The 14243-nt window shown below is 47.4% G+C and overlaps 2 protein-coding genes across 2 annotated transcripts in view; one reads left to right on the forward strand and one right to left on the reverse strand.

The window, feature by feature from the left end:
- The window catches only part of noc2l (NOC2-like nucleolar associated transcriptional repressor), a 171605-nt gene extending 166697 nt beyond the window's left edge, over positions 1 to 4908 (reverse strand). Inside the window, 2 exon segments of the mRNA XM_052039204.1 lie at positions 2053 to 2223; positions 4677 to 4908. Coding sequence (XP_051895164.1) covers positions 2053 to 2223; positions 4677 to 4852 — 347 coding nt within the window. The 5' untranslated portion in view covers positions 4853 to 4908.
- Positions 4909 to 8781: 3873 nt separating this feature from the next.
- The window catches only part of klhl17 (kelch-like family member 17), an 87094-nt gene continuing 81632 nt past the window's right edge, over positions 8782 to 14243 (forward strand). Inside the window, exons 1-2 of the mRNA XM_052039224.1 lie at positions 8782 to 8969; positions 9805 to 9956. The gene's annotated coding sequence lies outside the window, so the exon portion shown is untranslated. The remainder of the gene's footprint in view (positions 8970 to 9804; positions 9957 to 14243) is intronic.

Consider the following 14243-nt stretch of genomic DNA (forward strand, 5'->3'; position numbering starts at 1 on the left):
AAATAAAACTTGCTCGGTTTTTTGTTTGTTCCTTGAAACAATAATAACATTTAAAAGACATTTGGACAGATAGCGGATAGGAAAGGTCAAGATGGATACGGGCCAAATGCCAGCAAATGGGACGAGCTTAGGCCGACACCGTGGTTGGCATGGACTGGATGGACGGAAGGGCCTGTTTCTGTGCTTCATTACTCTATGACTCGAAACGAAAAGTTGACGTGCACACAGCAGAGGTTATACTTCAAGAGCCATCACTTTGAACCCATCACAGGCACAGTATTACTGGGCAATGAATCTACTTTGTAAAATTGCAAATTAATTAGAAATTGTTTAATCGCTCTATTTCATTTGACTATCTGTTACTATTGGAGAGCACCAACTATAACTTAACACTTTGATGTTAAAGTCAGTTTCTTTCATGTTTATGTTTCGCACATTGGGTTGTTAGGTGCCCTATTTGTTCACAGTACAGTACAGAAACAGGTCCTTCAGCCCATCTAGTCCGGGCTAACCATCAAGCACCTATTTACACTCATCCCCATTTTATTCTCCCCATATTCCCATCAACCCAAAAACCACATCATGCACGGCTTACCAATTCCTGCCACGTGCATTCAGTGCCAGTGATTTTCCAATGGGTTTCATGTCCCAGAGGATTCCAATGGGGAAACACTGATCGTTGGAATCAAAGCATTGTTTTTGTTTCCATTTTTACACCATTTCTTTTGTCCAGGATAGAGTCACACGGCACAGAAACAGACTCCTTCACCCACCAAATCCCGGCTGACCTTCGAGCACCCATTTACTTTAATCCTACATCAATTCTTTTCCATCCTCCCCACATTTCCATCAACTCCCTCCCCCCCCCCCCAAAAACATTCTACCACCTCACCTCCACCCACAGAGCACAATTTACAGTGGAAAATTCACCCACCAATCTGCATGTCATTGGGACGTGGGAGGAAACCGGAACACCCGGGGGGGGGGGGACGTGCAAACTCCGCACAGGCAGCACTGGAGGTCGGGATCGAACCTGGTTCACTGGAGGCAGCGGCCCCACGGTGTCGCCCCTTGCAGTTGTGCAGGGTGGTACGAAGATGGAAACAGTTCTTTAATCCAGTACCCGGTGCTGTAAATGTGAACAAGCTCGGTGCAAACGACACCATTACCCCTTTCTACCAGAGCCCCATCTCACCCAAGCCACCCCACCGCAGGAATGTGGCGAGGATTCAGCACCACCTTCGCTCAGGACCACTTGATGATTGCAAGGGCAACTACAACAAGGCAGTCTTAAAAAGCCGAGAGAGCAGTTACACCCGCCAGTGTTAAAACGTTCTCTGCCACACAGCACACTGCTGAGATTTGCAAACTTCAGTCGGTAGTTGCACTCTCTCACTTGGGTAAGAGGGTTCAAGCCCCTTCTGCACTCAAGCTGTGGAAACTAGAAACTCCAGCAGAGTTGAAGCTGCAGGGGTGGAGAACAGTGCAAAGAGTCCTGTGAAACAGGTCCCAGCCAACTGATGCGCTACAGTTTTATTTGGATTTCACCAGGTGATTTCTTTCCCCCTGCCGGACAAAGCACGGAGGGGCACCACTGAGGGAACACCACACTGCTGGAGGGGCACCGCTGAGGGAACACCACACTGCTGGAGGGGCATCGCTGAGGGAACACCACACTGCTGGAGGGGCATCGCTGAGGGAACACCACACTGCTGGAGGGGCATCGCTGAGGGAGTGCCATCTAGCAGGTGGGGCGGTGCTGAAGGAGTGTCCTGTTTTGGAAAGAGGGTGCTGAGGGGAGCGTCATGCTGTTGAGTGGGTGGAGGGGGTTGCGGACGAGCGAGTGCTGTCCTGTCAGAGGGTGGTGACATGGGAGTGCCGTTGGTGGAGGAACGATGGGAAGAAGAGTGCTGAGTTCCGAGTGCCGTGAAACAGGTCCCAGCTACTGATGTGGTGTATTTGTCTTTGGGTTCCCCAGGTGACTTCCCCCTGCCAGATGGAGCAAATGCCCCCAAACTGCACCGATTCCAGCGTCATTTCCCCAGGTCTCACCTTTCTACCTGTGCTTTAGGCTGAGGGGTTTTCTTGCCCTTTCCAACCTTCACCGTCCACCTGCTGTTTTCCTTCCTGCCCGCTCCCAACTCCTCGGCATCCGAGTCGCTCTGACTGGCGGAATCGAACGCCGAGGTGAGGAACTCATCGACGCTGAGCGCGGCAAGCTTTCTGGAAGACATGTGGACCATAATGACGCAGGTTACTGATCGTGCGGACGGCTCAGCGGCGCGGACGGCAGAGCCGCTGCCTCGCGGCACCGGAGACCCGGGTTCAATCCCGACCTCCGGTGCTGTCTGTGTGGAGTTTGCACGTTCTCCCTGTGACTGCGTGGGCTTCCCCCGGGTGCTCCAAAAAGCGTGAGGGTTGGCGGGTTGACTGGCTGCTGTAAATTGCCCCAAGTGTGTGGGTGAGTGGTAGAATTTGGGGGGAGTAGATGGGAATGTGGGGAGAATAAAATGGGAATAGTGTAGGATTAGTGTAAGTGGATGCTTGATCTATAAGGTATAAGATATTTATATATTAGTCACATGTACATCGAAACACACAGTGAAATGCGTCTTTTTGCGTTACTGAGAATGTGCTGGGGGGCAGCCCGCAAGTGTCGCCACACTTCTGGCGCCAACATAGCATGCCCACAGCTCCTAACCCGTACGTCTTTGGAATGTGGGAGGAAACCAGAGCACCCGGAGGAAACCCACGCAGACACAGGGAGAACGTACAAACTCCTTACAGACAGTGGCCAGAATGGAACACAGGTCGCTGGCGCTGTAATAGTGTTACATTAACCACTACACTACCTGCTTCCATGCTGTATTACTCTCTGACTATAGTCTGCTTTCACTGAGGTAACTGCCAAGTGTATAATATGGGGGCAAGGCACTGTACAAATATGGGGTTGAACCATGCTGGGTGGGACTGGCGATTCTGAAGAGAACCAACAGCGTTGAAATCCTGGACAATGACCACGCATCAGGTCAGGGACTCCTGACCCCACATCCCTCACTAAGTGGACTCAAACACTGTTCAATGACAGAGTCCAATCTCACTGATAATCTGATAATTGCTGTTGGTGAGAGCTTGCTGTGCACAAATTGTCCGACATCTCAGTAACAGCCACATCTCCAACAGGGAGGTCACAAAACTCTGGGATATCCTGAGGTCATGATAAACTCACTGACCATCGACTGAGGGAGGGCAGAGAGCAAGACCGCTGGGGGGGGGGGGGGGGGGCGGTAGAGGGGCAGAGAGAGTGAGAGGGGGAGCAGAGGGACAGAGAGCAAGGGGGGGCAGAGGGGGGAGAGAGAGGAAGAGAGAGAGGGGGCAGAGAGGAAGAGAGAGAGGGGGGAGTGAGAGAGAGAGAGAAGGGTCAGAGGGAGATAGAGGGGCATCAGGGAGAGAGAGCGAGGGGGCAGAGATAAAGGGAGGAGTGAGAGAGAGAGGGTCAGAGGGAGAGAGGGGCATGAGGGAGAGAGAGGGGGATCAGAGGAACAGAGCAGGAGATCAGGGGGGGTCACAGGGAGAGAGAGGGGTGTCAGAGTGAGAGAAAGAGGGCAGAGGAGGAGAGAGGGGGCAGAGGGAGAGAAAGAGAGGAGGCCCCCTCTCTCTGGAGATGTCTGGAGCACTGACAATGTGTGTGGATACACGTGTATAAAGGAGTGTGTGTGTGTGTAAGGAAGTGTAAGGGAGTGTGTGTGAGGGAGTGTGTGTGAGGGAGTGTGTGTGAGGGAGTGTGAGGGAGTGTGTGTGTGTGTAGGGGAGTGTGTGTGAGGGAGTGTGTGTGAGGGAGTGTGTGTGAGTGTGAGGGAGTGTGTGAGGGAGTGTGTGAGGGAGTGTGTGTGAGGGAGTGTGTGTGAGGGAGTGTGTGTGAGGGAGTGTGTGAGGGAGTGTGTGAGGGAGTGTGTGAGGGAGTGTGTGAGGGAGTGTGTGTGAGGGAGTGTGTGTGAGGGAGTGTGTGTGAGTGTGAGGGAGTGTGAGTGTGAGGGAGTGTGTGTGAGTGTGAGGGAGTGTGTGTGTGAGGGAGTGTGTGTGAGTGTGAGGGAGTGTGTGAGGGAGTGTGTGTGAGGGAGTGTGTGTGAGGGAGTGTGTGTGAGGGAGTGTGTGTGAGGGAGTGTGTGTGAGGGAGTGTGTGTGAGGGAGTGTGTGTGGGAGTGTGTGTGTGTGTGAGGGAGTGTGTGTGAGTGTGAGGGAGTGTGTGTGTGTGTGAGGGAGTGTGTGTGAGTGTGAGGGAGTGTGTGAGGGAGTGTGTGTGAGGGAGTGTGTGTGAGGGAGTGTGTGTGAGGGAGTGTGTGTGAGGGAGTGTGAGAGGGAGTGTGTGAGGGAGTGTGTGAGAGGGAGTGTGTGTGAGGGAGTGTGTGTGAGGGAGTGTGTGTGTGTGTGAGGGAGTGTGTGTGAGTGTGAGGGAGTGTGTGTGCACACACATGAACACAGAGTAAATGCGAACGTGTGAACAACGTGCCCCGAGCCCAGCACCGGCCCAGCCCCCAGTCCCGGGATCCTTCCCCCCACCCCCCGAGCCCCGGCAGCCGCAGCCCCCCATTCCCCATCTCCCACACCGAGCGACGTGGGCCGGGCCGGGCCGGGTGGGGCCGGGCGGGGGGACCGGGACCGGGCTCCGCACTCACCGCTTGTTACCAGTCGCCATGCTGCTACCGGGCGGATACATTGTAACCAGGCCGGGCCCCGCCCCCACCCACGGGGGAGGGGGGAAGCGCAGGGAGAGGGAGGACAGGCTGGGGGAGGAGGGACAGGCAGGGACGGGAGCTGTCAGACAGCCTCCCAGCTCCTGCCTCCCCTGCATTCCCTCATTGCTGCGGCTGCCTCCCCGCTCTCGTTGCTTTGACCCTTTGCTCCCCTCTCCCCCCCCCCCTTCCCTCTCCCTGCTCCCCCCGCCCCCTCGCAGCGTCACTGCCCGCGCCCGGGCTCGCTGCAGTTTCTGATGATGCGGCTCATCCTGCCGCCAGTTAAGGTCGTCCCTCTGTGTGTGTGTGTGTGTGTGTGTGTGTGTGTGTGTGTGTGTGTGTGTGTGTGTGTGTGTGTGTGTGTGTGTGTGTGTGTGTGTGTGTGTGTGTGTGTGTGAGACTTACACAACATCACGGCACAGTGCAAGACGTGTAACTGTGCGTATTATAGATACATCTGCATACAGGTTATCTAAAAATATGTGTATAAAAGGTGCACACATATTTTGCATATGCAGGTATATGTAAAATATGAAATATGCACGGCAATATTTTGGATATAACAAAATACATAATATAAACTGCATTAATAAACATTAAATTCATTAATGGATAACATATAATGTATGTAATGTGCATGCACATAGCTCTATATAATATTCCTTTACATTTTGTAGCTATTGTATATATATATAAAGTCAAAGTCATATATCTGTGCCTATTGTATCCATATGTGCATAATATGTTATGCATACACACGTGTATAGTATATGCATGAAATGTATAGGTATATATTATATATAGGTGCATAAATTATGGGTCTGTTCATATGTATGTATATTTATGAATATCCATGTATGTTATGTGGACAAATGTATGACATATATATGCATATTAGATGTATATATAAATACACACATGCATATTATGTTTGTGTAATACATTCATGTGTATTGCATATGTGTATATAATTAAAATAAAATTATGCATTTATTGTAAATTCTGGATATGTTTTATGCATATATATGTTATTGCATGGAGATGAATCTATTATCCCATATGTTTATGTATAAATTTGCATGCACATTTGTGTTCTGAATGTATAGTGTGTCTATTTTTAAATTTTTTTTGGAGTTTTATTTACAGCGTGGTAACAGGCCCTTCCGGCCCAACGAGTCCGCGCCACCCATTTTAAACCCCAAATTAACTTACCCATACGTCTTTGAAATGTGGGAGGAAACCGGAGCACTGGTTTTGTCAGTGCATTTTTTATAATGTCTACAGTTTTGATTGTGTACGTGTACATTTTATGAGTTTCAGGCTGGAACTTCCTAATTGGCTCCCATCCTGGAACCTCTCCTCTGGTCTCCCCACTTCCATGCCTTCTTGGTCCAGATGTTGAGGTGTGTCCTGAGTAGTAGTCGGGACTCTCTTAGTGCAGTGAGGAAGCCTTACCACCGAAACACTGCTGACTGCCCTTGACAGCCAGTAAAGCTGGGGGTGGAGCTTTGCCAGCTGCAAAAACTGTGAGCAATTTTTAATAGTTTTAATAGTAATTTTTATATTTAAAGCTAATTACAATTGAAGTAGATATTAAAACTAAATATCATTAAGATTTTTAATTATAAAGAATAAGGTATAAACCCCTAAAACACTTAAATAATTTAAAACATAACTAAAGGGAAGATGCAAAGAAACCAACAATCAGCTGTAGGATTTCAACAGCCGGAGCAGCATCCGTGGGGGGAGAAGAACTGTTGATGTTTTGGGTTGAAATTCTGCCTCAAAACTAAAAGTGGAGAGGGAAGATGGCCAGCATAGAGACGGGAGGGGGAGTGGTGAGACAGGGGCCAATGGGTGATTGGTGGGCGAGGTGGGCTGAAGGATGGAGGCAGGTGGGGGAGGATGTGAGGTCTTCAGTGAGCATGCAGAAGAGATTTATTAAAACAATTCCAGTTACATGGAGAGATGGGAGAAGGTGGGGCTATTCCTGCAACAAAGGGGGTGGCAAGAAGATCTGACGGAGAGATTTAGAATGAAGGTGGTTGGCAAAAGAACGTAGAATGAAGGTGATTGGCAAAAGAACCAAAAAATAAGATAATTATTTGTTAGTCACATGCACATCGAAACACACAGTGAAATGTGTCTTTTTGCGTTTCTGAGGGCATGCTGGGGGCAGCCCGCAAGTGTCGCCACTCTTCCAGCGCCAACATAGCATGCCCACAGCTCCTAACCTGTACGTTTTTGGAATGTGGGAGGAAACCGGAGCACCCGGAGGAAACCCACGCAGACACGGGGAGAACATACAAACTTCTTACAGACAGCGGCTGGAATTGAACCCGGGTCGCTGGCGCTGTAAATAGCATTATGCTAACCACTACACTACCGTGTGACATAAGGAAATATTATTGTACTCAGCAAGTGGTTAGGCTGTGGAATACACTGTTGAGGGAACAGTAGGGACAGATTCAATTGTAGCATTCAACAGCAATCAGGGCAAGTATCTGAAAGGAAAACATTTGCTACATTATGTGGTGTGGGTCAGATGGATTGGTCTTACATTGAGAGCTGGGCAGACTTGGTGGGACAAATGGCCTTTCTCTGTGTTCTACCCATTCTTTGATTATGTAAAGTGTAATCATTTGAAATAGCAACTTATTTCCCCTTTGCCTCCTGCTATGAAGCCCAGTGAAATCCATATGGTCTTGGGTGATTTTGACACACTGCAAGGGAGCGAATCCCCCCTGCATAAACCTTACAGACTCTCGCAGGATTGGCTCTGTCGCTATATTCTGCGGGGAGTTCACTGGCAGAGAGAGCTGACAGATTCAGCGATAATAAAAACAGACAATGCTGGAAACACTCAGCAGGTCAGGCAGCATCCCACATTCCAAAGACGTACGGGTTAGGAAGTTGTGGGCATGCTATGTTGGCGCCGGAAGCGTTGCGACACTTGGGCCCCCCCCCCAGAACACTGTACGCAAAAAGATGCATTTCACTGTGAGTTTCGATGTACATGTGACTAATAAAGAAATCTTATCTTAACATTTCAGGAGCAACAAACATTCTGCTGGATGAACTCAGCGGGTCGAGCAGCATCTGTGGAGGGAAAGGAATTGTCGACGTTTTAGGTTGAAGCCCTGCATCAGGACTTCTTCATCAGAAATGGAAAAGAGGGCAAAACGATTTGGTTAATTTTCCCTCTTTCACGGTCCTAGTGGAGATTCCAGACCTGAAACGTTAACAGCTTCTCTCTCCACAGATGCTGCCTGACCTGCTGAGTGTTTCCAGCATTTTCTGTTTTTATTTCAGACTCTCACACCTTCAGATATTTTTTTATCTTCACGTTAGTGCCTTTTTAATGTTCTTTCTCTGACGGACTCAGAAAAGAGATCACAGGCGAGAGATTTAAAAGGGACATCAGGGGCAGCTTCTTCACGCAAAGGATGGTGTGTATTTGGAACAAGCTGCCAGAAATAGTGGTTGAGGCGGGCACATTAACAATACTTAAAAGCCATCTAGATAAGTCCATGGATAGGAGAGGTTTAGAGGGGCTATGGGCCAAACGTGGGCAGATGGGACCAGCTCACTGGGCAACACAGTTGGCATGGACGAGTTGGGCTGAAGGGTCTGTTTCCCTGCTGTAGGACCCTATGACTCTGTGAGATTCAGCGGTGTTTGACATTAGCCGGCAAAATCTGGCTCATGTGTACACATACAACACATGAATATGTATACATGTGTATACTCTACGAATCTCCAGGGCCACACACTATTTTCTGCACATTAAGTGGTTAGGCATTAAGGTGGCTAATTCCCTGATGGCAAGTAAAGGGACGAGGTGCAATCCAATTGTCCATCTGCTCTTTCTTCCCAAAATTGACTCTTACTTGCGCTGCAGGTGGTCCGGATATCCAATCAGTTCAAAGGACCTTTATTGATGGAAGATGCATGTCCGTCTTACCAGCGACCGTGAGCGAATAAATGATGTAATGCAATTAGCATCGCTCTGTACCGTGCTCCCTTAAATCAAAATGGCATTGTGTTTGTCTCTGGGTCGTGGAGCGGGATAAGGGATTCTCTTCATACTGAGAAGGTTTTGCTTTCAGGACAAGACTCCGTCCCTGCCTCACCTCAGAGTCTCGAACCTCTGGAGAAAGGGAAGCGGAAACCTCAGCTTCTGATTTTATTTTGGACGGTCGGGGTGAGGTTATACCCTGCCAGTAACGGGTACATGTAAGTATTGTTGCAAATCGGACGCTGTTCTTTCTGTGTTTATTATCCAACCCTTGTTATGGCAACATTAAATATGTGAATGGCTGTTCAGACTATACTTGGACATCTGTGAGACTAGGGGGAATTGGGGGCTGAGTTTTTCACAATCGGATGGATGTAGCCTTCTTTGTTTCCTTTGACAAGCTCGAATTCTGGGAACTGCCCATGAGAGGCGTGAGTGTAAGTGTTGCGGGTTGGTGGGGAATGGGACTTGTATTTCTGTGTAGTGTTCGTTTGTTAAAGCGGTCGGGTTCAACTTGCCAACTGTGGCCAATGACTGGAGTTGCCGAAATCAAAAACCTGTTCATGTTTTCAAACACTTCCCTCGGAGGCTTTAATTCAATCCGGTCGACAGGGCAAAGCGTCGAGATTTGTTCCCATCCCCTAACATAACACAGTCCCACTATGCCTGTGATGTTCAAACACACACCTTGCACAGGAGGAAGTTGGTCAAATATTAAGAGGAGATTGGATTAAATGTGCGGTCGCATTCGGGTTGAATGGTTGTGTGTTTTTTTCTGGTTAAACCGTCTCTTACTGGGTTTACTGACCAGTCAGGAAATATTGTCAATTCCCGATGACAGACTGCTTCTGTTACAAGCATCTTGGGGTTATTGCTTAATAAAGAATAAGCCTAGCTTGCTATCAATTGCAGCCTGCTTGCTCTTTTAATGAGACCTTTCTTCGCCGTTGGATGTTGGAATTAAATATCTGGGACCGCCGGAATGATCAAGGAAATAAAATCTGGGGCATTGTATGTTGCAAGGCTATCTAAGCAGATGCATTTTCTTTTAAGACGATGACGCGTTCTGTGATGGACAGAACGAGCAGCCAATCGCAATCTTAGTGAGACCTTGATTGACGTCATTGCACCAATCAACATCAAGGAGGACGGGCTCTTGGTGTGATAAGTGGATACATTGTGAATGATCCTCTGGTAGCTGGTCTGTGAGTAACATTTACATTTCTTAAATGTTTGGAGGTTTTATCAATTTATAGATATAAATAAATTGAAAAAGGATTCATTTACAATGCATAAAAGAATATGCGTTTAGAATATAAATCAATCCGGTTCTAACACTGAGGTTCAATGATGAAAGTAATCGTGTTTGCCTCAATACTGTAAGAACCCGCAGGAATAGACAAAGCTCCGACTAGTCCATGTGTGGCATCTGTGAGTGCTTTGTGTGTTCTTTCACACTGCACAGATCCAGCAATAGTTGTGTGTTATTCGCCACTGAGATGGAGTTTTTTTTTGACACTGTGGATCCTCAAAGGATGGAGAGCTGGTCAGAACCAAGGCATCATTCAGACAAGCACACGGTCATGTAATGAATTTATTTTCCCCTCTGTGCCTTGGCTGAGAAATAACCCTTTCCAATTCAGCAGCCGGCTCACGTTGAGGGGATTGGCCGCTTGATTCCATTTATTCTCGGGTTTCTTTGAACAAGAAAAAAAATCTGAGTCACTGGGCCTGGATAGGGAATGGACTATCTTCATCAGACACCTATACCCCCTCCACACATATCCCCACCCCTCACACATATCCACACACATACCCCCACCCCTTACACATATCCACACACATACCCCCATCCACCCCTCACACATACACCCCCACACATACCCCCCAAACGCACATACACCCCCACACACCCACACATACCCCCCAAACGCACGTACACCCCCACCCTCCACACATACCCACCACACACACACCCCCACACACCCCTACCCCCCCATTCATAGACCCAGAGACACTCACGCAAACACTCACAAACACAGAGACAGACACACCTTTCTCTCGCCCAGCAAGTGAAAGTTGGAGGACGAGTTAATGTCCGTCATACTCACAGCAGTGAATTCACAAACAGGTTGTGGAAGAGCCTGCCTCTGCCATCCCGAATCAGAACCATTTATTGTCGCTGACATCTGACATGAAATTTGTTGTTTTTATTGATGCAATGGAGAAATAGAAACTAAAAATGAATGGAAGAAATTAATTTAAAATCAACCCACTGCTAACACCTGAGCACGGCAAGAAAAGTTCAGGTTGCTTGATATTCTTTTTCAGAAATTGTTACAATAGGACTGTCAGAGAACAGCTCTGGCATGCTTTTTACTGATGAAAGGTGCACAGACACAAACCATCCCCAAAAGCAAAGCATAATGTGGGCCATGGTCTGAATTACAGAAAATGTTAAGTGTATGAACAAGAAAAAAGAGACTATCGCTACGTTACATCAGGCTAGTAGACTTTACACTTAAATACAGAGAAGAGCTAATTTAAAACAGCTTTTCAAAGTTTCTTTCTGTAAAGGATACCCAATGTTTAAGACAGTCCATTAAAGAAGATGTGGGTTTTCAACGGGTGATTTTAATTGGATGGATTAGGTGACACCCTTAGTGAAATTCAGTGGGTGACTAGCATTTGTTAGTCCTCAAAGCCCCTCCTCTCCTTCCACTAAACTCATTTAAATTAGTTGACTAGTATCACCCCCTTGGTTTGGTGTATTACTAGCTCAGGATGGTACATTTGACTTGTACTTGGAGTATGAGCAACCCATTTTGTTGTATAAACCAGGGTGGGAGTAGTATGTTGGCCAAACTGGGTAAAGGTGGCAGGTTCCTTTTCTCTGAAGGATGCTGGCCATCCCATACCTGACGTGTTGTCGTCCTCCTCTTGAGAACAATGCCAAAAGTATTTTATGGTCACCTGAAGAGGGACTCAATTTAATGTCTCACCGTAAAGATGGCAACTCTGATTGCAGCATCTCCCCCGCCCCACCCAGTGCTGCATTGCCTTGATCATGTGGTTGGGTAGAAGGATTGGAGGAAGGTTGGGTCTTGGGATGGGGTGGTGTGAGGAACACTTTCTCAATTTCCCTCAAAGACATCCCAGGGATTGATACTTTGGGAAATCACACTATTCAGGAGATCTCTAATGTCAGGAGATCTCTGGATTGCTGGCCAGTGTCATCACCATTGCACATCGGCTACTCTGAGCTGCCCCTAGACTGATGGGGGAAGGTTTGGGGTTCACATCTGTCCGTTTCTTCTCACAGAGGTCTGTGAATCCCTGGAATTCTCTACTTTGGAGGCTTGTGGAGACTGGATCATTGGAGATATAAAAGGAAGTGGATGCATTTTTGAAAGATCAGGAAATTGATGGGGAATTGGAATTGGTTTGGAAATGGAATTGTTTTTTTATTATTATTGTCACTTGTACTGAGGTACAGTGAGAAGTTTGTCTTGCTTTCCGTACACACAGATCAATTCATTACACAGTGCATTGAGGTAGTTCAAGGTTAAACAATAAGAGAATGCAGAGTGAAGTGTTACAGTTATAGAGAATGCAGTGCAGGCAGACAATAAGGTGCAAGGCCAGAAACGAGGTAGATGCTGAGGTCAAAAGGCCTGGAGCAGATCAGCCAGGATCATAATGGTGGGGCAGGCTTGAGGGGCCGAGTGGCCTACTCTTACCATTTTCATATGTTCTTATGTTCTTTCCCCTCTGAGTTCCTGATCATGGCAACCCTACTAATGAGAAAAGCAGAGAGCTGGTTGGTCATGTCCAGAGAGAATTTCAAAGCCAAATGCTGGAGATGTCCAGCGAGTCAGGCAGCAACCGTGGAGAGAGAAGCAGTTAACGTTTCAAGTCTAACAGTCATCAGAACTTGGAATAGTTAGAAATTACACAAGATGCTGGTGGAACTCAGCAGGTCAGGCAGCATCTATGGAGGGAAATGGACAGTCGATGTTTCGGGTCAAGGCCCACAGATGCTGCCTGACCAGCTGAGTTCCTCCACCAGTTTGTGTGTTGCTCCAGATTTCCAGCATCTGCAGTCTCTCATTGTTAGAAATTAGACAAGTTTTAAGATGCAGAAAATGTTGGGGGTGGGAGAAGAGGTCAGTGATTGGGTGGAGAGATTGATTGACACAAGTAGAAGAGGTGCTAGCTGAAACAGGGTGCTGAAGTCTCAACAATATCTTCCTGACTACCTGTAGCAAGAGTCACATGTTTTTATCAGACCTGGTTCATGGTCAACAAGGATCCTAGCCACCACGTAGCCCATAATTTGATGGCAACAAACTTAACAAAGTGCTTTAATTTGGGAAAATGTTTCTCTTGACTTTATAGAGATGCAGTGAGCTACAAGTGGACTCTGATGTATAAACATGAAGAAATTAGTCGGGTGAGGAAGAATTTGATTCTGGAGGTTGTTTCTTAGGGCGGGAGAGAGAGATAGGTGGAGAACATTGACATAAAGGCTATAATTTCCATGGAGCCTTTTGTGACGTGAGCATATCCCACTTTAAATCAATTTTGGAGTGCATTTTTTGTGGTTTTATGGGAAATGAAGCAGCTGAATAGGCACAAGGGTTGAAATGTCTAACACTAGAGGGCATTCATTTAAGGTGAGAGGGGGGTAACTTCAAAGCAGACGTGTGGGGCAAGTTTTTTTTTACACAGAGCGGTGGGTGCCTGGAATGATCTGCCAGCGGTGGTGGTGCAGGCAGATACGATGGAGGAGTTTACGAGGCTCTTAGACAGGCACATGAACGTGCAGAGAATGGAGGGATATGGACTGTGTAGGCAGAAGGGATTAGTTTGGTGAGGCATTTAATTACTAGTTTAATGAGTTCAGCTCAACATGGTGGGCTGAAGGGCCTGTTGCTGTGCTGTATGGTTCCATGTTCTACAACATATCCCACAAACAGCAAAATGCTAAAGGCCAGATCATCTGCTTTGAGGTTTTTGGACAAGAACATAAGAAAAAAGGAGGAAACAAAAAAGTCGGCTACTTGGCCTCTCAAGGCTGCCTTGTCTTTCAACACGATCATGGTTGATCTCCCCAAGGTCTCACCTTCTCTTCTGTGCCAATTTCCCATCGCCCTCAATTCCACGACCTTTCAAAAATATATCCATCTCCTCTTTAAATACCTCGATGACCTTCTGGGGGAGAGGATTGCAGAGGTACACCTCTCTCTGCAAGGAGTAATTCCTACACACCTCAGATTTAAATGACTGTGCCCTAAACCTTTAAGTACTGCATCTTTTTTGAAATTCTCCTACATATTGACATCCACACTATCATGGCCCCCTTAGGATCTTGTATGTTTCAGTATTCATCTGCTGTACTGCGGCAACTTCCTTGCTCTTGGTGAAAATGGTGCAATTGGTGTCTTGTGATCACATGAGGGAGGATCCAATTTAATATCTCACTCAAAAGA

Source organism: Pristis pectinata, chromosome 26, assembly GCF_009764475.1.
Source record: "Pristis pectinata isolate sPriPec2 chromosome 26, sPriPec2.1.pri, whole genome shotgun sequence".
Taxonomy (NCBI): Eukaryota; Metazoa; Chordata; class Chondrichthyes; order Rhinopristiformes; family Pristidae; genus Pristis; species Pristis pectinata.